The sequence below is a fragment of the Cibotium barometz genome, chromosome 22 (genome assembly GCF_041138505.1).
Source record: "Cibotium barometz isolate CiBa-2024 chromosome 22, ASM4113850v1, whole genome shotgun sequence".
Classification (NCBI taxonomy): Eukaryota; Viridiplantae; Streptophyta; class Polypodiopsida; order Cyatheales; family Cibotiaceae; genus Cibotium; species Cibotium barometz.
Genome location: NC_141067.1, coordinates 2,930,453 through 2,955,876, shown reverse-complemented (window position 1 = coordinate 2,955,876; position 25,424 = coordinate 2,930,453). Strand labels below are relative to the sequence as shown.

Sequence of the window (25,424 nt, the reverse complement as noted above, 5' to 3'; positions counted from 1 at the left end):
GAAAGGCATCCTCCTGGTCCTGAGTCCACTTCCTAGAGCTGGTAGGGCGTTCGGGCTTTCGTTCGTGGCCCTGAACAATCTCCCAAAGTCCCTTGTGTGTGAACCAGACCTTCATCTGTAGCTTCCAGTGATCATAGTTTGAACCACTGAGCTTGTCCTCCTTGTTCGTGCAGGGGAGACCCATGTCTGCCTCAAACAAGCTATGTCTCAAACAACCTCTGTAGCTAAGTAATCCACGTGCTCTCTCAAGCACCTTTCCACAGGATCCAACTAGGGACTAGTAGCCCCCTCTGAAGATGTAGGCTGGACAGCAGCAAAAGAAACCCAGAATCACACCACCGGAAACCTCCTACCGGAAGAGGGGAAGGGAGAAGAGCCGATGTGCCACTTCTCTAATGCACTTACTGAATTTGCAGCTAGAATTCCTCCACTTGCCTCTGTAGAATAAAAAACGCAGCCACCGTTTGAAGGATCTACAGCCTGGAGAATCTAGGGAAACAGAAAACGGAGAGAAGCAGATTGTGCAACAGCTAGAGCCTAAGCGTATGATACCATGAAAGAATGTGCACAAGCGGAAGAAAATAAACATGAGAGAGAAAGATTGCAAGCAAGAACAAGAGCTTTATTAGCTTGAGGTTACAAAGTACAAGAGCCAGCAAATAGGGCAATGAAAGATGATTGAATGAATAAAAGAGAGCAACTCTTATATACTTGTGCATGAAGCAGTCGGCTGTAGAAAACAGGCCGACATGACCTCCACGACAGCATTAACAGAGATGCAATATTTTAACAGGCTAGGGATAGACTAACGGGCAGACACCCAAGTATGGATGGGCGGGCGCAAAAATGTGGACGCTCGGTGACCGGCCAAGAGCCTATAAAAGGGTGGCCAAGGTTAGTCAATAGTATATAGAGTTTCGCGTGTCTTGTAAGAGCTCTATGGTCAGGAGCCTCGATCTAGTGCAGACGTGCACCTCCTTTATGCAACCAAGGCTGGCAGCAGTCTCGAGGCCCGCGAGGGTAGCTTCGTGGCAGTATGGAACGTCACGAGGTAGAGATTGGTCGGTACGTCTAGCTAGTTAGCTCAGCTCGTGGCTCGGTGGGGACAGCCAAGACTTGTGGGTTTGCCCATGGCTGTCAAGGTTGGGAGGTGAGTCTGGCCTTCACCCCCTTCACGTTGCTTGGCTTTATTTTGCAGGTTTCGAGTTTTGTATCAGGAGCGTTCTACAAGGTGATCCTTTGGGGATTAGACAGTGGTATCAGAGCAAGCCTCGAGAACATGCAAGTCGATAGGTAGAGAAGAAAGAGGTATGAATTTGAGAAGGCTGCTGGTTTTTTGTGCATACTGCTGTTTTTCAGAGTTCAGCATGTTATGTTTCCATCGTTAGGACTCAGAAGTTGTGGTCATAGAAAGGGTTATCTTGTTAAGCAAGAAGAGGAGTTATTTTATTGACAAGGAGTAAAGCATGAGCTGTCGGTTGTGTGACCCAGTCAGCACTGTGAACAGCATCAGAAAGAGAGAGAGAGAGAGAGGGAGAGGAAAGCAGTCATGCAGCAAAGGAACAGCTGGCGGGTGTTTGCGCATCAAGGGGAACAGCTGGGCTCTGTTTTTTTTTTGTATTTTCGTTGCTGTTAGTAGGTGGCGAAGGCTTTCTTTCCTTCGATTGACAGGTGGCGATCAACGGGCTGCAGGAAAAAAAAGCGGAAAGCATCAATCGACCAGCCAACAGGTGGCGATTGGAAAGCAATCGTTTTTTTTTTATATATTTTTAGCCTTCGTTTTTTTATTATTTAAACACACGCCTTGCTTTTGTTTTTTGAACCTTGTTAAAAACAACCTTTCAAAAGCGTGTTTTTAAAAAAAACAAAAAAAGCATGTTTTTTTTTAATCTTCTAGGCAACTAGTTTATGTAGCTTATGTGTTTTTTTAAAAGTGTTTTTTTTTAACCAAGCTTTATGGGTGTGTTTTTTTTTTCAACCCTCCAGCATGGTTTTTTTTTTTAACACAAAAGCAATGCGTAAAAACACATGCTTTTCGGAAGGCCTATAAAATTCCCCTCAAGAGGGCTTCTTGCCACACTCCTCCTCGTACTCTTTAGCACTCTTCCTTGTTCAAAGCCAAGCTTTTCTCTCATCTTGCCCTCTTCAAGATGTCGACCCAAGAATCGGAGATGGAACCCATTCCCGAACGTGAAGACCTACCAGCTACTAAGGCCACCGATGGCGATGTTTTCGACGATTTTGTATCAAAATCTGATTTTCAAGAGTTTAAAGTTGCTTTTGAAGCTTCTTTCTCGGAACGCCAGGCACAAGTCGCCACACAAATGCAGCCTTTACAAAACTCCATCTCTTTATTGACCACTACCCTGTCTACTCTCTCGGGTATGGATACCTTAGCATCTGCTTTAGGCCCCAACATTACTCCGGAACAGTTTGGGGGCAAGCAAAAGCAGCGTACCAAGGAGATAGTGGACACATGGCTACATAAGTGACAGGTCCATTTCCAGTTTCATCCATATGACGATGGCAAAAAGATTCCGTTAGCAACAGGTTTCCTCTCAAGCAAAGCTTTGCTTTGGTGGAAAGAACTCAAACCTAAACTATCACGATTGTGACGTATGTATGTATCAGATACTCTCTTCATTGCTGATTCTTGTTGCAGATGCAAAGAGTAACCAACCAAGGGAACCCCTACCCTCGATTGGTTGCGACTCTTCGCCAAAGGATGTACCTCTTCATCGAATAGCCACATCCCTTCGACGAATGGTTGTATCCCTTGATGAATGGTTGTGCCTCTACATCGAATAGACACATCCCTTAACCTAAAGTTGTATCCTTTCGTCTATGGTCATGTCCTTTCATCAAAGGACATGCCTCTTCAAATGTGTCTCCCTACCCTCGATTAGTTGCGACTCTTTGCCAAAGGATGTACCTCTTCATCGAATAGCCACATCCCTTCGACGAATGGTTGTATCCCTTGATGAATGGTTGTGCCTTTACATCGAATAGACACATCCCTTAGCCTAAAGTTGTATCCTTTCGTCTATGGTCATGTCCTTTCATCAAAGGACATGCCTCTTCAAATGTGTCTCCCTACCCTCGATTGGTTGCAACTCTTCGCCAAAGGATGTACCTCTTCATCGAATAGCCACATCCCTTCGACGAATGGTTGTATCCCTTGATGAATGGTTGTGCCTCTACACCGAATAGACACATCCCTTAGCCTAAAGTTGTATCCTTTCGTCTATGGTCATGTCCTTTCATCAAAGGACATGCCTCTTCAAATGTCTCTTCATCTCCTATATAAGAGATCTATTGTACTCAATTTAATCAATTCAATTCAAGTCAATTCAATCTTCTCTCAAGTGTTCTCCTGACGGTTCTTGTTCTCTAAGTTAAGTACTTATGTAGTAATTAGTACACAATATGAGGGATTAACAACATAATCCTCACAGTGGTATCAGAGCAAAATTTTTCCTACCCGTAGGTTGTGAAGCCCTCACCCTCTCCGCGGCACTCCCTTGTCCACCCCTCTTCTCGGTGTTGTATGGAAGCAACGGAGCGATGGTGGACTTGGCGTAAATCTTTGCCCATGGTGATGTAAATAATAATAATAATAATAATTTCCACACCCATACACACGCACCGTGTGTGTTTTAGAGAGGGAACCCTTGCTGCATACCTGGATTACCCTCCCTCCCTGCTGCCGGTGGTGTTAGGCGTTTGCAGCATGGCAGGAATCCCCCCTCTCGCTGCCGAATATGAACGCCCCCCCCCCCTCTCCTTGCTTTGTTCGCTGTCGGCGTGAGCCCCTTGCTTGCTTCGTGCAGCTGCCGGCCCTGAGCCCCTCGCCGCCACATAGCGACCACCCTCCACCTCTTCGCTTATTCGCTGGCGGCGCCTTTTCGAAGCGATGCACCTTTTCCTCCGGTCGGCTATGCGATCCAGGCGCGTCACCTTTACACCATTTTAAAAAATAATAATTAATACATAACATTGACACGTGGGTCTTCAATTTTTTTTTTAAAAAAAACGGGCATGCGGTAGTGTGAACCGTTCCCCCCCCCTTTTTGTTGGCGATTCGGCAACCACCCCCCCCCCCCCCACATCTCCTACCTGAGTTACATCGACGAGATCCCCGAGGCTCTTCTTCCCAAACACAACCCTCCTCGTGCCCCGACTGTGCCACTTTCCGCCGATGCTGGGTGGATTCCAAGTCTCCCGGACTCTCCTATCCCAGTAGCCCCGGCCTCACAGGTGTACCGCATACACATCAGCAGTCCGCATGTAACCGAACCCGACACTTGGGCGATCTAGACTATTTTCCTCACCTGCGAGCCACTGCACCTTGCTCATTTCGAGTACTTTTTGTCACGGTACCCTCAGTTGGCACACTTTCTTCCAAAGTGCAGTGTGGATGGCCTCCGCAATATCTCCTCCACGCGCCCTCCTGTGACATTCTACTACGAGATCTTCGTCCTCGATTATACTCCATTATCTCCAGTGCCCAGCTCTTTGGCGGAACCAAACGAAGAAGTAGAAGCAGACGAAGTACCCTTCGAGGACGATCCCGAGGAAGTGGAAGACCCCGACTTCGAGTACGAGGATCCCGTTACTGCCTCTCCAGTAGCTGTTCCTTCCATCCTACATTTCAGGTGGACCTTTCCTGCTTCACCGCAGTACTCTCTCTGAGTTCTCCAGATGTCGACTTCGCACGACAACATGCCACCCGCCGATCCTTAGATAGAGGCCTTGCAGATGACCACTCTTCAACAACAGATGGAGGACTTGCAACGGGCCCTTTTCGACGGAATGGCATCAATGCGATCACAAATGGAAGACATGCAACAACGGCACCAACACCAGCGCGAGGGATCCAAGAAGTCACAGCGAGCGCGTCGTTCGCGTTCCCCAACATCATCATCATCATCCTCGGTGGGCCAACAAGACAATCCTTCAACTCCTCCCGATCCGACCGCCGAGGTAGACAGTATTGAACTCAAACTTTTGTATAAATTAATGACCACAGCACAGACAAGAAAGATGGATATCAAGTTACCTGAGCCCTACAATGGCCGCCGCGATAAGCAGTTAATCGATCACTGGCTCTACAAGATGGAGGTTTATTTCTCAAATACCGAATTGCCCGAAACTAAAAAGGTGGCATTGGCCAGTACCCTCTTGAAAGATACCGCCTTCCTTTGGTGGCGACGCAGGATTTCAAATGGCAAGTCTACTCCAACGTGGGATAAATTCCGGTGTGCTCTTCGCAAGGCTTTTGAGCCTGCAAATGCGAACTTTCATGCCAGGTCTTCTCTCCGCCGCCTAAGTCAAACTGGCTCCATGGCCGCGTACATCTCAGAGTTTCAAAAACTGGCTCTCGAGATAGAGACACTCAGCCCCTCTGACCAGCTTCATTGACAGGCTTAAAACCCACGATCCAAGATGAAGTCCATAAGTACAATCCTGCCACCCTGGATGAAGCAATCTCGTATGTCGAGCGCATTACAGGCGTCCTACCAAGAACTTTTCCTCCGGCGCCCGTTCTTACCAGCGGAATCGATCCAATGGGACTAGCCAACCCCAGCGTCCCAATCCTGGACAACTCAACTCTCAGCGACCATATTCTGGACAACAGTCCTTCCGAACGCGCTTCTCCGGGCAAGCTCCCGCGTCAAACGCAGGATCCTCTCAGACCTAATCCTCTGGCACCGAAAACCAAGATCGGTCCCGACAGGACCGTCGCAGCAATGATCGGCGCAACTTCAAGCGAGAAACCTCTTCAGAACAGCAAACCTCTTCATCGACTGCCCCTTCATCCCAACCTAGTCGTCCACCAGGTCTCTGTACAATTTGTTCTGGCAATCACCGGTGGTATGAATGTCCTAAGCGCTCTAAACCCTCCAACACTCGGCGCAATTCTCAGGTGGACAGTTGCCACCATGCTGATCATGACCCGTCTCCTGTGAAAGACAAAAACAAACAAATAGCTTGCTCTGTTCGCGTTTCTGAAGTTGTTAGTACCCTGATGCTTAATGGCCAAAGTACCAACCCTGTTCCGGTGAATCTTTCCAAGCAGGTCCTTAGTCTTCTGGGTTTCATTGGCGACCATCCCATCAATGTGCTGGTGGACAATGGTTGTTCCACTAATTTTGTGGGCACTTCTTTGGTTCACAAGCTTCGCCTACAGACCCGACATTTTGTGGATGCTTTTCAAGTAGAGCTTGCTCATGGTTCCTTCCTTAATTGTAACAAAAAGGTGCAACAGCTTCAGTTCCAGATTCAAGATTACCAAGATCACCGTTTTTCAGTGATGCCGTTGTCACATTATGACATGATACTGGGACAATCTTGGCTATATCGATATGATCCAGTGATCAACTTTTGTTCTCATTCAATCCAGTTATACCATGATGGTCGAGAGCTGGAACTTCGTGGCCTTTTCAGTGCCAAACCCATCACTGTTGTTTTTGCCCTGCAAGTCAAACGCCTCGTCCACAAACGTGACTGTACAACATCCTTGGTTATGTTACGGGAGATTGAAGCAGAAACTAGTGAGCAATCTCAAGCCTCGTCCATCAACAACTGCTTACTTGGAGCAACCCTTCTTCAGGCCTTTTCAAGATTTGTTTCCGAATGATCTTCCGACGACGTTGCCTCCTCGTCGTCCTGTGGATCACCCGATTGATCTTATCCTAGGTCAACCTCCTCCAACCCGAGCTCCATATACAAAAGCAATTACAGGAGTTGCTGGACAAAGGTCACATCCATCCCAGCAAAAGTCCCTTCGGAGCCCCGGTTTTGCTTGTCAAAAAGAAGGATGGATCAATGCGACTTTGCATTGATTACCATGCTCTCAACAAGCTGACAATCAAGAACAAATTCCCTTTGCCTCGCATCAATGAGTTGTTCGACCAACTGCTTGGTGCAAAGGTGTTTTCCAAGATTGATTTGAAGTCTGGCTATCATCAAATTCGTATCCATAATGGTGATGAATACAAGACAGCCTTTCGGACAAAATATGGCCATTATGAATTCTTGGTCATACCTTTTGGGTTAACCAATGCCCCGGCCACTTTCATGACCCTGATGAATGAAATTTTTGGGCCGTACTTGGACAAGTTTGTGATCGTTTATCTCGATGATATTCTGGTTTTTAGCCGATCTATGGTCGATCACAAAGAGCATTTACAGATTTGAAGTACTACGCACCAATATGCTGTACATCAACAAGAAGAAGAGCGAATTTTTTACGAACCATGTGGAATATCTTGGTCATATCATTTCTACTAATGGGATTGCAGTAGATCCTAAGAAGATTCAGGCGATTGTGGATTGGCCTTTGCCTCTCACCATTTCAGATGTTCGATCTTTCTTGGGACTTGCTTTTATCACAACAAGGTGCATAGATTTTCGGAGATTGCTGCCCCTTTGACAGAACTGACAAAGCTGGACAAACTTCAGTGGTCTTTGGAAGCTGAGCAATCCTTCAATGATCTCAAGCATGCCTTGACGACAACCCCGGTCTTGGCCATAGCAGATCCCACCCAGCCCTTTGATGTAATGACAGATGCCTCAGATCGTGCTTCTGCGGAGTTTTGATGCAGAATGATCGTGTCATTGCTTTTGACAGAAGGAAGTTTTCAGCCATTCAAAGCAAGTATCCTGTGTATGATAAGGAGTTTTTGGCAATCGTGCATGCTTATCGGACTTGGAGACATTATCTTCTTGGAGCAGATTCAGTTGTACGTACAGATCATCAATCTCTGACGTACATTTTCACTCAACCTGTTATGAACTCTCGACAAGGCCGATGGGTTGAATTCTTGGCTAATTTCCACATGATTATCCTGTATGTTTCTGGTCTTCAGAATGTGGTTGCAGATGCTTTGAGCCGCATGCCTCGAGCCACTAATTTTGCCATCACAGATGTACAAAAGGAAATCCCTGCTTGTTTCAAAAATGAGTATTTGACTGACAAAGATTTTGGAGATGCGTTCCGTGCTCTCAAATCTTCTAATCCCAGTCCTGCAGAAATGAACATGTTTGCAGCCTACACCATCATAGATGAGTTGGTGTTCTTTTCTGATCGCATTTGTGTGCCTCACAATACTTCATTACTACGGAAGATTCTCATTCAAGAGCATCATGAAGTTCCTTATGCTGCTCATCTTGGTATCAACAAGACATATCGGCTTTTGTCTGCTACTTACTTCTGGCCTCAGATGCAGCAATATGTTATCAATTTTGTCAAAGCTTGTCATTCATGTCAGATAATGAAAGCCTCTCGACAACTTCCTCAAGGTTACTTCAACCGTTGCCAATTCCCAACGAGAGATGGGAAAGTATCAGTATGGATTTTATTACCACTATATCCAACTATATTAGCCCTTTGGTGATGTTTAACAAGCCACTAGATATTGTTGGGGACCTTGAAACTATCTCCTCCACTCGCTCATCAATCATCTGAGCTTCTTCCATGGATTCCTCACTACTAGTTTTGCTTTAATTTAGACCCTCGTTCATACAAAGGCAATGCTCAGATTCTTGTGATGGTTGATCGATTTTCCAAAATGGCGCATTTCATTCCTTGCAAGAAAGCTGCTTCAGCCCCAGATGTGGCGTCATTGTTCGTGCAACATGTCTTCAAATTGCATGGTTTGCCAAAGACCATCATCTCTAACAGAGATCCAAAGTTCACTGGACATTTTTGGACGTCTTTGATCAAATCTCTTGGCACGAATTTGTTGTTCAGTTCAGCCTATCATCCTCAAACAGATGGACAGACTGAAAGAGTCAATCAGATTTTGGAAGAAATGATTCGACATTACATTCAATCCCGTTTGGCATCGTGGGAAGATTATTTGCCACTCGTGGAATTTGCTTATAATAATTCCCATCATTCAGCAGTTGGATTAACTCCATTTCAAGCAGCATATAGGCATACTCCTCTTGTGCCTACAAACTTTGTTTTACAACACAAAGTGGCATTGGCAGATCAGTTGGTTCAGGAGATGCAAGATGTCCTTGTGCAAGTTCGAGATAAATTGGTCCATGTGCAACAAAAATATCAAAAACAAGCCAACAAGCATCGTCGACATGCAGATTTTCAAGAAGGAGATTTGGTCTTGTTATATGTGGCACCTCACCGCTACTAAACAATGAAGTCAGTTTTTCCAAAGTTGCGAGCTCGCTTCTATGGGCCTTTCAAGATTCTTAAGAAAAATTCAGTTGTCAGTTACAAGTTGGAACTTCCACCTTCATGGGGGAAGGTTCATCCGACTTTTCACATTTCTTGGCTCAAACAGTATGTTCAAGGAGATTCGCGTATTCCAGACATGACCATATTATCCTTGTTCCAGAAGTAATTCTTGACGTGCGACAGAGAAAACAAGAAGAAAGTTGACTACAAAATTTCTTGTGAAGTGGATGGATTTGGATGAGTCTGATTCCACTTGGCAAACAGATGAAGAAATGCAGCAGTACCCTAATCTTCTTCAGGAGTTCTTTGACAAACGGATGTCTATCATTTGACACATGGGTTTTATCTAAAATGGGAGGGAATGTCACTTGTGACGTATGTATGTATCAGATACTCTCTTCATTGCTGATTCCTGTTGCAGATGCAAAGAGTAACCAACCAAGGGAACCCCTACCCTCGATTGGCTGCGACTCTTTGCCAAAGGATATACCTCTTCATCGAATAGCCACATCCCTTCGACGAATGGTTGTATCCCTTGATGAATGGTTGTGCCTCTACATCGAATAGACACATCCCTTAGCCTAAAGTTGTATCCTTTCGTCTATGGTCATGTCCTTTCATCAAAGGACATGCCTCTTCAAATGTGTCTCCCTACCCTCGATTGGTTGCGACTCTTCGCCAAAGGATGTACCTCTTCATCGAATAGCCACATCCCTTCGACGAATGGTTGTATCCCTTCATGAATGGTTGTGCCTCTACATCGAATAGACACATCCCTTAGCCTAAAGTTGTATCCTTTCGTCTATGGTTATGTCCTTTCATCAAAGGACATGCCTCTTCAAATGTGTCTCTTCATCTCAAGCAAAGCTTTGCTTTGGTGGAAAGAACTCAAACCTAAACTGTCACGATTGTGACGTATATATGTATCAGATACTCTCTTCATTGCCGATTCCTGTTGCAAATGCAAAGAGTAACCAGCCAAGGGAACCCCTACCCTCGATTGGTTGCGACTCTTCGCCAAAGGATGTACCTCTTCATCGAATAGCCACATCCCTTCGACGAATGGTTGTATCCCTTGATGAATGGTTGTGCCTCTACATCAAACACACACATCCCTTAGCCTAAAGTTGTATCCTTTCGTCTATGGTCATGTCCTTTCATCAAAGGACATGCCTCTTCAACTGTGTCTCCCTACCCTCGATTGGTTGCGACTCTTTGCCAAAGGATGTACCTCTTCATCGAATAGCCACATCCCTTCGACAAATGGTTGTATCCCTTGATGAATGGTTGTGCCTCTACATCGAATAGACACATCCCTTAGCCTAAAGTTGTATCCTTTCGTCTATGGTCATGTCCTTTCATCAAAGGACATGCCTCTTCAAATGTGTCTCCCTACCCTCGATTGGTTGCGACTCTTCGCCAAAGGATGTACCTCTTCATCGAATAGCCACATCCCTTCGACGAATGGTTGTATCCCTTGATGAATGGTTGTGCCTCTACACCGAATAGACACATCCCTTAGCCTAAAGTTGTATCCTTTCGTCTATGGTCATGTCCTTTCATCAAAAGACATGCCTCTTCAAATGTCTCTTCATCTCCTATATAAGAGACGTATTGTACTCAGTTTAATCAATTCAATTCAAGTCAATTCAATCTTCTCTCAAGTGTTCTCCTGAAGGTTCTTGTTCTCTAAGTTAAGTACTTAAGTAGTAATTAGTACACAATATGAGAGATTAACAACATAATCCTCACATAAATCAACAACTTGGACACAGTTTGAAGAAGTCTTCAAAAAAGAATTCCTCAAGAAGGAGGATGACTACAATATCGTTGCTCAGTTTGCTAGTTTCACCATGACCTCGCAGAACCTCACTTATGAGGTCCACCTCCTGAAATTTAGAGACTTGCAGATGAAAGCTATGAAGATGGATTCTACTACTCTTTTGGGTTTCTTCATAGCCGGTTTACCCGACTCGTACCGTTTACAGGTTAAAAACAGAAAATGCAAAACTTTGAATGAGACCATTCATTCTGCTCATATTTATGACGATACAATGGTCTCTTCCAAATCTAAACCCGTGATCGAGCAGGGGAGCAAGCACAAAAGGAAGTTCTCCGCACCGATGGCTAGCACGACTGAAGGAAAGTCTTCAGACCAACCTTCGAAGAATTCTACTTTGACCCCAGCAAAGAAAAATCGTCTCCTCAAGGCTTTGAAGCTCAAAAAGGAGAGACGTTGCTTTATCTGCGAAGAAAAAGGACATATGCATAACGAGTGCTCGAAGAAAAATGGTGCAAAGGCCAACGCAGGACCCAAGCCAAAGACAGCTAACCAGTTGACTTTAACAAGTACTTCAGCCGCTGTTCTTTCTCGCCCTAGTTCATGTTCTGATTGTATGTTCAACTCTAAAGTTTTTGGCTTGCATGATCTTCTCCGAGTTTATGGAGAAGTGCATGGCCATAGAATCCACATTCTTCTGGACCCTGGCAGCTCACACAACTTTGTTAATTACAAACTTCTGCAAAAATTGGGTCTGGACACAACACCTAGTGATCATACCTACGAGGTACGCCTACCTACGGGTCGGCAAGTATGGGATCGCAAGGTGGAGAAGCTACCAATCCGGATTCAGGACTACGAAGATACTTTGGAGTACTATATTATGCATCTAGAGCATGTAGACTTGGTATTAGGGATTGAGTGGTTTAAGACACTTCAGGTCCAGATAGATTGATCTAGTCATACTTTTTCTTTTGAACATAGGAAAACCCAGTATTGTATCTTGGGTGATTGTAAACATCCCTCTCAGGGACCTCTTGTAAATAACCTTGATTTTGGAAGTATAATGGATTCTTCTTTGTATAATGCTTTCCACTGTGTCTTGATTGCACTTTCTTCATTTCTCATACCTATTATGCATGTCAATGAATTAAGTGTGTTTGAAAGCAACGAATTACAAAAGTTACTTGATTCGTTTCAAGATGTATTTTCTAAGGAACTGCCTTCAGGCTTACCACCTGAAAGGGCAGTGGATCATCGTATTGATATGGTCCCTGGTACTCAACCTGTTAGCATTCCACCTTACAGGATGAGCCAGGCTGAGGAAGATGAGTTGGCTAAACAACTCGAAGATTATTTGAGAATGGGCCAGATCCGTCCAAGTAAATCACCTTCGGGTGCGCCTGTGTTACTTAGGAGAAAGAAAGACAACACCTGGACAATGTGTGTAGATTACAAGAGATTGAACAAGCTGACAATCAAGAACCGTTATCCTCTCCCTAGATCAAATGACCTGATTGACCGTTTAGCCGGAGCGAAGTACTTCACAAAGATAGATTTACATACTGGCTATCATCAGATACGTATTCATGAAAAACACGTCGAACGAACCGCCTTTCGGATTAGGTATGGCCATTATGAGTTTCTCGTATTACCTTTTGGGTTAACCAATGCTCCAACCACTTTTCAGCAAATGAAGAACGATCTTTTACATCAACATTTGGAGAAATTTATGGTGGTGTTCTTAGATGATATTTTAATATATAGCCGTACTCTTGAGGATCACGTTAGACACCTCACGATTATCTTAACTATTTTAAGACAGAATCGACTGCATGCTAAATTAAGTAAATGTGAGTTTTTTATGACAGAAATCATTTACTTGGGACACAAGATCACAAGAGACGGGTTGAGCATTGACTATTACCGAGTTCAGAAGGTTTTGGCCTGGCCTATACCGTAGACTATGAAACAACTTCGTTCTTTTCTCGGTTTTGTTGTTTTCTTCGAAAATCTGTGCGAGAGTACTCTCAGCTCATGTAACTCGCGGCGGGTGCCCGGGAGACTAGGGCCTTTTACACACTTGTTGATACCATCAATGCATGTTAAAACACTTAAACATGGCCACAGTCTTAACACATATCCATCATCACTTTGCATAAAACATAAAGCTAGACAAAACATCCACAAATGCTGAAAATGGAGCTTGCACATGTGACACCGCATAGAGGCCGGAATGGGCCGACCCCCCCCTTGGAGTCTTTTATTACCCAAGGAGAATAATATCATGTACAAGCTTTGAGGGCCTTACTCTCCCCACGGGAGATGCCGGATTATCCATATACAAATGCCAGAACACAGCCCAACACAAGGCAACCAAGCCGGAACATAGACTGTAGAAATGCCGAGCCAACAATATAATCCATATACCTCCGTGTGGGTACTGATTCTTCCCCAAAAACCACGGGTCTTCATGCAATAGAGAGGGTACAGCAAGTACAACTCTCCATTCAGCCGGTACAGTAGGTACAGTGGCTGGTACAGTCGGTACGATGGCTGGTACAATAGGTACAACAAGTACAAGTACAGAAGCTGGTGCAGCCGTTACAATGGGTGGTACAGCAAGTACTAAAGCTGGTACAGCCAATACAAGGGCTGGTACAGCAGGTACAGTGGCTGGTACAATCGGTACGATGGCTGGTACAGCAGGTACAACAAGTATAGAAGCTGGTACAACCGGTACAATGGGTGGTATAGCAAGTAGAGAAGCTGGTACAGCCAGTACAAGGGTTGGTACAGCTTGTACAACAAGTACAAATGCTGGTACAACAAGTACAATGGCTAGAAATCATAATAAATGATTAAATACCCTTGCCTTCAGTATTTCTTCGCGATGGAAGCCTCCAAAACAGTCCCCAACAGCCGGTATTCTTCATGGCCAGCCTTCAAGTGAGAGAGAAAGAGAGTAGCCATCATTAGGGCAACCTGTAACGATGGTAGAGGCTAGTGTGGAGCAAGAGAGCCTCCATTAATGAAGAGAGAGGGCTCCAATTTATAGATTTGGACCTCCCATGAGCTAAAATGGCAAGAGAAGGCTACGATGACAAGTGGAGAGCCACACAATAGCTGAAGTGACAAGTGTGAGGCCACTTGTCTCACTTTGATCCATTTTCTAACAAGTGTCAGGCCACTTGTCTCACTTTGGTCCACTTTCTTGCCACATGTCCCAATCTAAGAGATGGGTCCTTCCATAATCTTTACCTCTAAAAATATCCCAACTGGTAGACATTTTGTCATAGGCACTTTGCCAACTCTTGGTATCTACTCAATTCTAGATGTAATGACGCGAACAGAATTTCCATCGAAGTCAGGCCAAAAATAGCAACTCTCCTAAATTTTAGGAGTGTGGTCCTTTGTATTCTAGGATAATCCCCCATTCCCAAAGCTTGTACTTTCCAAATATTTAAACATCCTGGAGTCCACCAGACCCCTTTCAAACTGGGAAATGTCCAGGCTGGTGACATCCTTCCCAGCTTCTTAAAAGTTGTCCGCAACTTTAAGCTTCAAGCTATACATTCAAGATATAATCATGTTCCATCAAGTCGGTGAGACGAGACAGTCTCAAAAATCCAATATAAGTGAAGAATCCATGTCCCAATGAAATGGGCGAGACTAAATAAATCTCCATAATACCAATATCAAAATCATGTCCCAAGATAAATGGACGAGACAAAAAACAGTCCCATAAGTCCAGATATCATAATCATATCCCAAGTAAATGGGCGAGACAAATCAGTCCCATAAGTCCAGATATCATAATCCATGTCCCAAGTAAATGGCGAGACAAAACAGTCCCATAAGTCCAGATATCATAATCCATGTCCCAAGTAAATGGGCGAGACAAAATAAGTCTCCTGCAAACAAGACATCGGTCCACATGACCCTTGGCATAGACATAAGTCCCGTCATGTCCACTTTACCACTTGCACTCCGTGTTAATACTATGACCACACACCTTGGATGAGAGGTGGGCTCAAGTAACCAGATAAAACAATCACTCGCAGGCATAGATAACCTGGAGTTCCATAAGCATTTCTGCTACTTGAAAATATTCCGCCTGCCATCATAACATACCATGTGTGCATGGCCGGAATCCACACGGGCACCGCCCGAAAGTCCACAAATGTCCTGCCATGTCCTTGGACTCATATGCATCCACTCATATGATCCATACACATGCCCAGGTATAATACATACATGCATCCGCATGTTTCTAGGCCTGACACGCATCCGCATGTCCCTAGAAGATAAAACAATCACTCGCAGGCATAGATAACCTGGAGTTCCATAAGCATTTCTGCTACTTGAAAATATTCCGCCTGCCAACACACCATGTGTGCATGGCCGGAATCCACACGGGCACCGCCCGAAAGTCCACAAATGTCCTGCCATGTCCTTGGACTCATATGCATCCACTCATATGATCCATACACATGCCCAGGTATAATACATACATGCATCTGCATGTTTCTAGGCCTGACACGCATCCGCATGTCCCTAGAATATAGGGGTTTGTGACATAATCCATAAACCTGAGGATGGATCCAAATCCCTAGAAAAGAAGTCCAGGAATCCATAGACCTGTATACCATAATCCTTGTATACCATAACTCTTACCACATACTCCGTGCTAACCACACACCTTGGAGTAGAGGTGGACTTTATCCATAAAAACATCATATCCATGAGATATCCAAAGATTTCTTCTCTATAAACTCGGTCAGATTCGTCCATAGAAATTGCTTGTGAAGCCCAATATCTATATAGATCTCGTCCAAGAAAGAAATCTCCATAGATATAATCCATCCCAATAAAGGGAGCCATGAAAAGAATTCATCCCATTAAAGGGAGCCATAAACAATGTTTCCCTGAAACCATCTCAAGGCAAACAACAACACCTTTCTCCTTGCATAGCTATACAAGGGTTAGTGAACATCAAAAATACTTCATAGTAAATAGCCAAAGCACCAACTTTGCAAACTCAAAGTATACTTAGCTTTTCTTTGCCAGGTTGGTCGTGAAGCCAAAAGAAATATCTCCTCACCATATCCTTAAGATATCCCGAGATATATCTCCATATAGCTTGCCTGTAAGCTTGATAATATATCCACAATATCCATATGGAAAGAGTGCTAAACGTGTGCACATAAAGCCAACTTCACACTTCCACGATAAAATTCTGTGAATTCATAAATCCTTAGATCAACAAGCTGTCTACTGATCATGCTCTTGCTTCATAAGCTATGAAGCGGCTGGCCATGCTTAACAGCAATGATGGTAAGTGTGGTCCCCACTCGAGATCTTCTCTCTTCCTTATTGATAGAAGGAAGCCTCCGCTTCCAAGAAAGCCTATGCTCTGATACCAATGTAACTCGCGGCGGGTGCCCGGGGGACTAGGGCCTTTTACACACTTGTTGATACCATCAATGCATGTTAAAACACTTAAACATGGCCACAGCCTTAACACATATCCATCATCACTTTGCATAAAACATAAAACTGGACAAAACATCCACAAATGCTGAAAATGGAGCTTGCACGTGTGACACCGCATAGAGGCCGGAATGGGCCGACCCCCCCCCTTGGAGTATTTTATTACCCAAGGAGAATAATATCATGTACAAGCTTTGAGGGCCTTACTCTCCCCACGGGAGATGCCGGATTATCCATATACAAATGCCAGAACACAGCCCAACACAAGGCAACCAAGCCGGAACATAGGCTGTAGAAATGCCGAGCCAACAATATAATCCATATGCCTCCGTGTGGGTACTGATTCTTCCCCAAAAACCACGGGTCTTCATGCAATAGAGAGGGTACAGCAAGTGCAACTCTCCATTCAGCCGGTACAATAGGTACAGTGGCTGGTACAGCCAGTACGGTGCCTGGTACAATAGGTACAGCAAGTACAACAAGTACAAAAGCTGGTGCAGCCGTTACAATGGGTGGTACAGCAAGTACTAAAGCTGGTACAGCCAGTACAAGGGCTGGTACAGCAGGTACAGTGGCTGGTACAGCCGGTACTGTGGCTGGTACAGCAGGTACAGCAAGTACAGAAGCTGGTACAGCCGGTACAATGGGTGGTATAGCAAGTACAAAAGCTGGTACAGCCAGTACAAGGGCTGGTACAGCTTGTACAACAAGTACAATGGCTAGAAATCATAATAAATGATTAAATACCCTTGCCTTCAGTATTTCTTCGCGATGGAAGCCTCCAAAACAGTCCCCAACAGCCGGTATTCTTCATGGCCAGCCTTCAAGTGAGAGAGAAAGAGAGTAGCCATCATTAGGGCAACCTGTAACGGTGGTAGAGGCTAGTGTGGAGCAAGAAAGCCTCCATTAATGAAGAGAGAGGGCTCCAATTTATAGATTTGGGCCTCCCATGAGCTAAAATGGCAAGAGAAGGCTACGATGACAAGTGGAGAGCCACACAATAGCTGAAGTGACAAGTGTGAGGCCACTTGTCTCACTTTGATCCATTTTCTAACAAGTGTCAGGTCACTTGTCTCACTTTGGTCCACTTTCTTGCCACATGTCCCAATCTAAGAGATGGGTCCTTCCATAATCTTTACCTCTAAAAATATCCCAACTGGTAGACATTTTGTCATAGGCACTTTGCCAACTCTTGGTATCTGCTCAATTCCAGATGTAATGACGCGAACAGAATTTCCATCGAAGTCAGGCCAAAAATAGCAACTCTCCTAAATTTTAGGAGTGTGGTCCTTTGTATTCTAGGATAATCCCCCATTCCCAAAGCTTGTACTTTCCAAATATTTAAACATCCTGGAGTCCACCAGACCCCTTTCAGACTGGGAAATGTCCAGGCTGGTGACAGCTCACACTATCGATGACCAGCGTGTTGAAAGGTCGTGGACGTAAGTCGAATCAGCCTATCACTTGGAATAACGATCTGGATATGGCCTTTAGACTTTTGAAAGATAAAGTTAAGGAAGCACCTATCTTAGCACTACCCGATCCCAGTAGGCCTTATGTTCTTGAGACTGATGCCAGTGACTATGCAATCGGGACTGCTCTATTTCAAGATGGCAGACCTATTGCTTTCGAGAGTAAAAAGTTGGACAACACTCAATCTCGTTGGCCAACCCTTGAGAAGGAGCTTTATGCTGTCATTCAAGCTCTCAAGGTTTGGAGATATTATTTATATGGCTCCAGGTTTGTGGTATTGACTGATCATCAGTCCATCTAGTATGTGTGTGATGCATATGATTTGAGAGGAAGGAAAGCTCGATGGGCTGAGTTAATGCAAGATTTTGATTTTGAGATTCGTTATCGAAAGGGGTCCATAAATAGTGTCGCAAATGCGCTTAGTCGAATTAGAGAGGTGAATACTTTGTCGTTCACCGAGATTTCTACTGGCTTATTTCAGTCATTGAGAGGGCTTTGCAGGACTGGTAGTTATTTTGGTCCATATTGGCAGAAGATCCAGGACGGGAGCTCATTGGTTGACCAAGACTCAGTGACTGAGCAGCCTACCATTCAGGCTGCGGGAGGCCAGTGGATGATTCGGAATGGTTTATTACTCCGTAATGACAAAATTTGTGTACCACATATCCCGAACATTAGGTCCAAAATTCTTAGGGAGTGTCATGACGCTTTTTCTGCTGGACACCTTGGGGTACACAGGACATTAGCTTTAGTGAAACACACTTTTTATTGGCCAAAGATGAAAGAGTATGTAGAAGATTATGTCCTCAAGGCGCATATGGACATATGTTGCGCGCCCCTTGGCCCGGCTCCAGTGGGACCCTGGCGAGTACGAGTGGCATGATCCTTATGCGTCCCCCGAGGCCACATAGATCACCTTTTTCCAGTACACTGTTCGGTTGGGAAGGCATATTTTGATTGCGAGGAGGATGGTCTCTCCAGCTGCATCGGAGCATTGGCGGCTACAGGGACTCTCACAGGAGTTCCTGGAGGATTTCTTGACCAGACTCTGGGCTAGTCGAGAGGCACACAGGATCTCGACTTTCTAGTGGCTGGTTGCCCACGGGGGCTCTGCAGTTGGCAACTTGTCTACAGTGGTCTTTCGGCGGCCTGCGTCCGATGCGGCCACCCATGGGAGACACAAAGACACTGCCTATGGGACTGTCCACAGGCGCAGCAGATTTGGCTGAGGATGCTGCGCATTTTGGCCCCCCTCTCTCCAAAGGGCATGTATACGTGGGGTGCCGCCCCTTGGTCGACTTCGTCAGGGCCTGCTCTAGGGTACGAGACGGAGCAGGACAGCCAGGCCATCAGATTCATTAGGGGCCAGCCTCACCTTGTCCCTTCACCGGATTTCTCGTCCACCGCCGGCTGGACACAGGAGAGGGATTTACGATGGGAGCTTCTCAGCAGCCTCACCATCTGGTTCACCTGGAGAGCCCCGTGTTTCAGGGCCTTTGAGGGGAGACTGGAGCCACCAGCAGAGACTGTTCGGGGGATTTGGCAGGAGCTGATTCACACCCTACGAGGACAGTATGACCGCCCACATCAGGGGCGACTCGGATGCGGCGATCTTGCGGCCGCCGGCGCCAGGCCTTTCACACCACTTGGCGCAGCGGCCCCTTCTATACCCTACACGTGGGTACCCACCGCTGGCACTACAGGCCACCTGTTTGGATTTTTCCCCCTCCTATTGTAAGATATAGCCTCTCAATTTTTTGTAATGAGATTTGTACTTTTTTGCACCTAGGGAGAGTCTCCCTAGCTGCCTTGATTGGATCTCTGCTCTGCCCACTTACGAGCAGGAGAGGTTTTGTAGCCCAGCGGGCGTTTTTATAACTAATGAAAGGATCTTTTTTCGGAAAAAAAAAAAGATTATGTCCTCAAGTGTCAAGTTTGTCAAGCAAATAAAGCTGAACGCTTCAGACAAGCTGGGATGTTGCATCCTTTGCAAATCCCGGATAATAAATGGGAGAATATTTCCATGGATTTTATCACTCGATAACCAAGAACACGTCAAGGCCACGATTCTATTCGGGTTGTGGTGGATCGCTTCACAAAAATGGCTAGATTTTTACCAACACGGAAGACCATTACACCTACGCAATTAGCAAGGCAATTTATGGAGCAATTGTTTAGACTGTACGGGTTACTGCAGGCCATAGTCAGTGATAGGGACACTAAGTTTACAAGTGACTTTTGGAGGCTTGTTTTTTAGAAGTTGAAAACAACTTTAAATTTGAGTTCCTCAGATTATCCTCAATCTGATGGCCAGACTGAAGAGTTAATCAAATTTTGGAGGATATGCTTCCAGCATATGTCTCCAAAAGACAGAGTTCATGGGAGGATTATCATCCTATGTTAGAATTTGCATATAATAGTACTAAACATACGAGTATACGTTTTAGTCCTTTTATGCTTATGTATGGTTTTCAACCTAGATTACCTAATACCGTGGGATTTCCAGGACTTCAGCATGATGCAGCACGTAATTTTCTGCAAGATATGCAAGAAATGTTACAAGTTGCAAAGGAATCTATTAGAAGTGCTCAAGACAGAGGCAGATTTTATTCTAATAGACATCGTTCACCTAGAGAGTTCTTTGAAGGAACGATGGGGTATTTGCGAGGAGTTCCGAAAGATTCTGAGACTTTATGAACAGGTCGATCTCCGAAATTATCCCCTAGATTCTGTAGACCATTTTGTATTACATGACGGATTGGTTCAGTCGCATATGAACTGGATTTGCCTTCTCATGTGAAGTTCATCCCGTATTTCATGTTAGTAGACTTAAGGAAGTACTGGGTGAAACAGACCAGTTAGTTACTCCTCAAGAAATCATAGATGTTGAGGACATGACATTTGTTCCACACGAAACGGAAAAGATCCTTGGATTTCGTGAAAGACGATTGCGTAATACACTTCTCACGGAATACAAGATCAAGTGGAAAGATCGTGTTGAGGAGGACGCTACATGGGAGACATTGACTACCCTTCAGAGGGATTACCCTGGGTTTTTAATGAGCTCAGGAGTGAGCTCTTAGAGGAAGGGAAGTATGTCATGTGCACAGTATGTATCTACTGTGTGCTACAAGCATATAAGACTAGCTTCGAGGCTTGGGGAAGCTTGGAGCTAGGCAGGCTGATTGGCGAGCTGGGCTAGGGATAGACTAAAGGGCGGGCACCCAAGTATGGACGGGCGGACACCCAAGTGTGGACGCCCGGTGACCGACCAAGAGCCTATAAAAGAGTGGCCAAGGTTAGTCAATAGTATATAGAGTCTCGCGTGTCTTGTGAGAGCTCTATGGTCAAGAGCCTGGATCTAGTGCAAACATGCACTTGCTTTATGCAACCAAGGCCGACAACAGTCTTGAGGCCCGCGAGGGTAGCTTCGTGGCGGTATGGGACGTCACGAGGTAGAGATTGGTCGGTACGTCCAGCTAGTTAGCTCAGCTTGTGGCTCGGTGGGGACAGCCAAGACTTGTGGGTTTGCCCACGGCTGTCAAGGTTGGGAGGTGAGTCTGGCATGCACCCCCTTCACGTTGCTTGGCTTTATTTTGCAAGTTTCGAGTCTTGTATCAGGAGCGTTCTACGAGGTGATCCTTTGGGGATTTGACAATAAAATCCCATCAAACATGTCTTATGAGCCTATATCATGACTTTTATACAAGCTGAGCATGGGCTTAAATGAATTTTCAACAAATACCTTCTTGGCCTTTGATCACTTCCTCTATTGACAACCATGTGGCAAACCGACATGTTGTTCAAGAGAGACAAAAAGAGAGCAACCAACATTAGGGAAGCATGTAATTGTGGTAGAGAGCCATAACCTTGGAGTAGAGAACATATATACCGTCATAAGGCCAGATGAATCTAAACTTACGAATAATTTTAAAAGAAAGAAGAGAATCACCAAAAACAAACAAAAAAAAAAGGCTTAATAGAGACACCCAAGAAAAAAAATATTCACTAATAATAACTTGCAAAAATAGACAAATACATAACTAAATCACACACGCACACATACATACACAAATTCTTTATTGAACCACAACAAAGAATTAGCAAAACAAACTTTAAATGACTAATTCACTAAAACGAAACAAATTTTTAATGAGACTAATTAGCAAAACAAACTTTAAATGACTAATTCACTAAAACAAAACAAGTAAAGACAAGAATACAAAAAGTACGAACTTTACCTTAAAGATTGTCCAATCATGAAGTATAAGATCATGGACTAGGTGCTACGACATCCCTACTCACGTGACCACCAAGAATAGAGAGGAGTTGCCAACATGGTAAAGGCTAGTTTGTTGCAGTAGAGCCTCCCTAAATGAAGAATGAGGGCTCCAATTTATAGATTTGGGGCTCCCATGAGTAAAAAATGCAAAGTGAATTCCATAATGACCCCATAATGACAAGTGGAGAGTGACACAAGAGCTAAAGTGACAAGTGTGTGAGGCCACTTGTCACATTTTAAGCCATGAGATCAAATTCCACGTTTTAATACATGCAGGCAAATCAAAAACATGCAAGTCATATGCCAAGCAAACACACTTAATGCATGATGTACACTGAATCGACCTAATCCCATCTTGCAAGCATGTATTTCATGTTGTTGGGTTAGGCATGGGCACATGTCTCACAATGTCTCACCGAAACCCCACCAAAACCCCATGTGTCTCGACTCTCACCAAATTCATCAGATCTTGTGATGAGAGGGGCCTCATAATCAAACTTGGTAATAGTCTTTAACACTTTCCATCAGGTTGCAGCCAGACAGTCCTCATTAAGAGGCAATGTGGTTGAGCTTGTTATATCGTATGTTTACCTTGGGGTTACCTTCAGTCACCTCATCTTTTCTATGCAGCCGGCAGCTCATCACTTGGCGAGAGGTTATGCTGCCTTGGCCCATCTAGAGAGATAGTGCTTCTAGGCTCACTCCCTAGAACCCAGTACCAAATGCTAGCCCTTAGCACTTTGGTTCACCCTGCTGCGATGTACGTGCCTCTTGATTTGGGAGGAGCAGTGGAGGAAGATAGACTGTAGGTGATGAAGCTATTGTGCATGATTAGGAGTAAACCCTTGGTAACTCATGAGATTGTATTGGCTGAGTTTGGTGCTCCTTGGTCCTTGATGCTGCGCCATGTCTTCACACTTGATAGAGATCACCTCCCAAGCTTGGCACTTGAATCTTCCAGACAACTGGCACAAGAGGAACTCCTGGTATTCCGTACCACTAGATGGTTTGATTCACACGGCCTTCAAATGGATCGCCTTCCCTTTGATTGCAGCCTGAATGCCCCTCTTTTGGATCTCCCACAGGCGGGGATCAACCAAATTATCCACCTAAACTTGACTCTGCTTCACACAGCACAGACATGGCTATCCCTACCAGAGCTTTCCACAACATTCCAGTTCTATAGAGAGCACTTTCTGAGGGAGACCCACGATAGAAACCCCAATATCTACATAGACACATAGCCCATGCTATGAGGATTGCCTTTTGGTCAGTCGAGTGTGTCTTGCCGTTGCCTCGATTATAGAGATAGGGAAAGCAAAGGGCATACTACCGGAGGAGCAGATATGGAGACTCTGCATGACTGAGAGAGAGACAGAGACGCGTTGCCTGTTCAGATCCCCACTCTACTACAAGATAGAAGGGAGGTTTCACTGTCTCTTCGGAGAGAAATTTGGGCCCTTATCATGCGTGATGCATTGCAGAGACCAGCGATGCTTGGGACCATACTTACTAGTCCAGACAACATCAGAGGGGACAGGTAGATCGTGGAAAAGGTGCTTCATCACCTCATTGGGAGAGTACACCCCGAGCTCAAGGCATAATTTCCCCACGCACACATGGAGTCCTCACAGAGAGGGTACGATTCCTTCGGAGCTGCACGCCCCCACCCCTAGAGACCAAGTCCCTCTTCTAATCAGCTTCAAATCAGGGCAACACAGAGTGACACCGACACAGAGGATTGACATTGACTCTATGCATTCAGTTGCAAGAGAGGATACCACATAATAACTTGTTCATTGTACGTGCAAGGTCTACACAATGCATGGGCCCTGCTTTAGACACACAGGATTTCTCTTTCCATGTTCATGACTTTGCTCTGGGTCTTTGGTAGACGTTAATACAATCTTTCTTTATTTCTTTCTCTCCACGCACAAGCATGCTTTGTGGGCATGCCTTAACAAGAGTAGATGTGTGCATAACCTTTTGCTAAAGAAAGAAAACAGGTAACATTTGGAACTTACAGTTTTGTGGTGGTGGGAAAGGAAGTGCAGGGTCTGCTGTGGAGGTATAATACACAATAAGGACAGTAAATGCATCCAGGAAGAAGATAGGGCTACTACTCGTTATGAGTGCAGCTCGACTTAAAGAATGCCGTGGATATGCTTGCTTATCTGGAGAACTGTAAGAAGAGAGTACTGGATAGACAGCACGTAAGAGTGAGCTTGGCTCAAGAGCACTGCAAACAATATAAAGCATTCATAATCAACTTAAAACATCAAGAAACATGTCCAATTTTTTAAATTCAACAAGTCGTGTATGCACATACATATAGCATGGATTCATAGATCATCGATATACAAAAAATTCCTAAGTTGTTGTAACAGCAACATACCTAAAGAGGCACTGTAGATATATTCGATAATCAGGATGTACACCTTCTTCATGGAACTGGAGAAGGGGGCTCCTCAATAAGGCAAACACAAGCCGTGGTAAGACCTGTAGCTTAGGGCATTGAGAGAATGCTGCATCAAGTTTACTCATAGTACTTGATTGACCAAATCGTGCTAATTTACAGAGCTCATTATACTGAGCTGTGAGTATCACTAGCCAATCATGTAGCAAAAGCCTTGCCTCTCTTACACCTTCCTCCAAAGATGCACATATTATCTGTATCCAATCAAAGAAAGCAAGAGACATGCACATGTGAGAAATCTTATCAAAATTCAAAATGCTTCCAATACACAGTTTTTGAACGACTTTACATAATAGTTTAGAAAAGAAAAAAAAATTATGTAAATATAAAAATGGTGGCCCAAGAAAACGGGGGCATGTCCACATAGCAAACAAATGAGAAATCTTATGATAAAATCACTCCTAGTCAAGAAAATGATGTGCCATATTACAACAAGCGGGATTTTAAAAACGGTATCATACCCCCCATTATCACAGTCCTTTTGAGGATCTGGAGTTGCTCTAGATCCATCATCCTGCTGAAGAGAGATAGGACAAAGCATCAACAATATCAGATCGACAGATCGAAACTGACCTACCTCACTTGCCCTTGAGCACCCTGCTCTCAAAAACAACCATGCTGTCAGACTGGCTATGCTCTCGCAGGCCTGAGCTAATTGCTATATAATAAGGTTTAAAACGAGCATGATGTGCCTGTGCTGAAGTCCTGTCTCAAGCAA

At 44.7% G+C, this 25,424-nt stretch overlaps 1 protein-coding gene across 2 annotated transcripts in view; it reads right to left on the bottom strand.

Annotated features, from left to right (window-relative positions):
• LOC147626181 (sec23/sec24 transport family protein) overlaps window positions 1–25,424 on the bottom strand; it is a 57,590-nt gene that overhangs the window by 5,727 nt on the left and 26,439 nt on the right. Inside the window, exons 12-13 of one of the 2 annotated variants that reach the window (XM_086816297.1) lie at window positions 24,626–24,900; window positions 24,255–24,469 (exon numbers count right to left, since the gene is read on the bottom strand). In XM_086816297.1, coding sequence (XP_086672423.1) covers window positions 24,255–24,469; window positions 24,626–24,900 — 490 coding nt within the window. The remainder of the gene's footprint in view (window positions 1–24,254; window positions 24,470–24,625; window positions 24,901–25,424) is intronic. The other variant, XM_086816299.1, reaches the window with a different exon arrangement.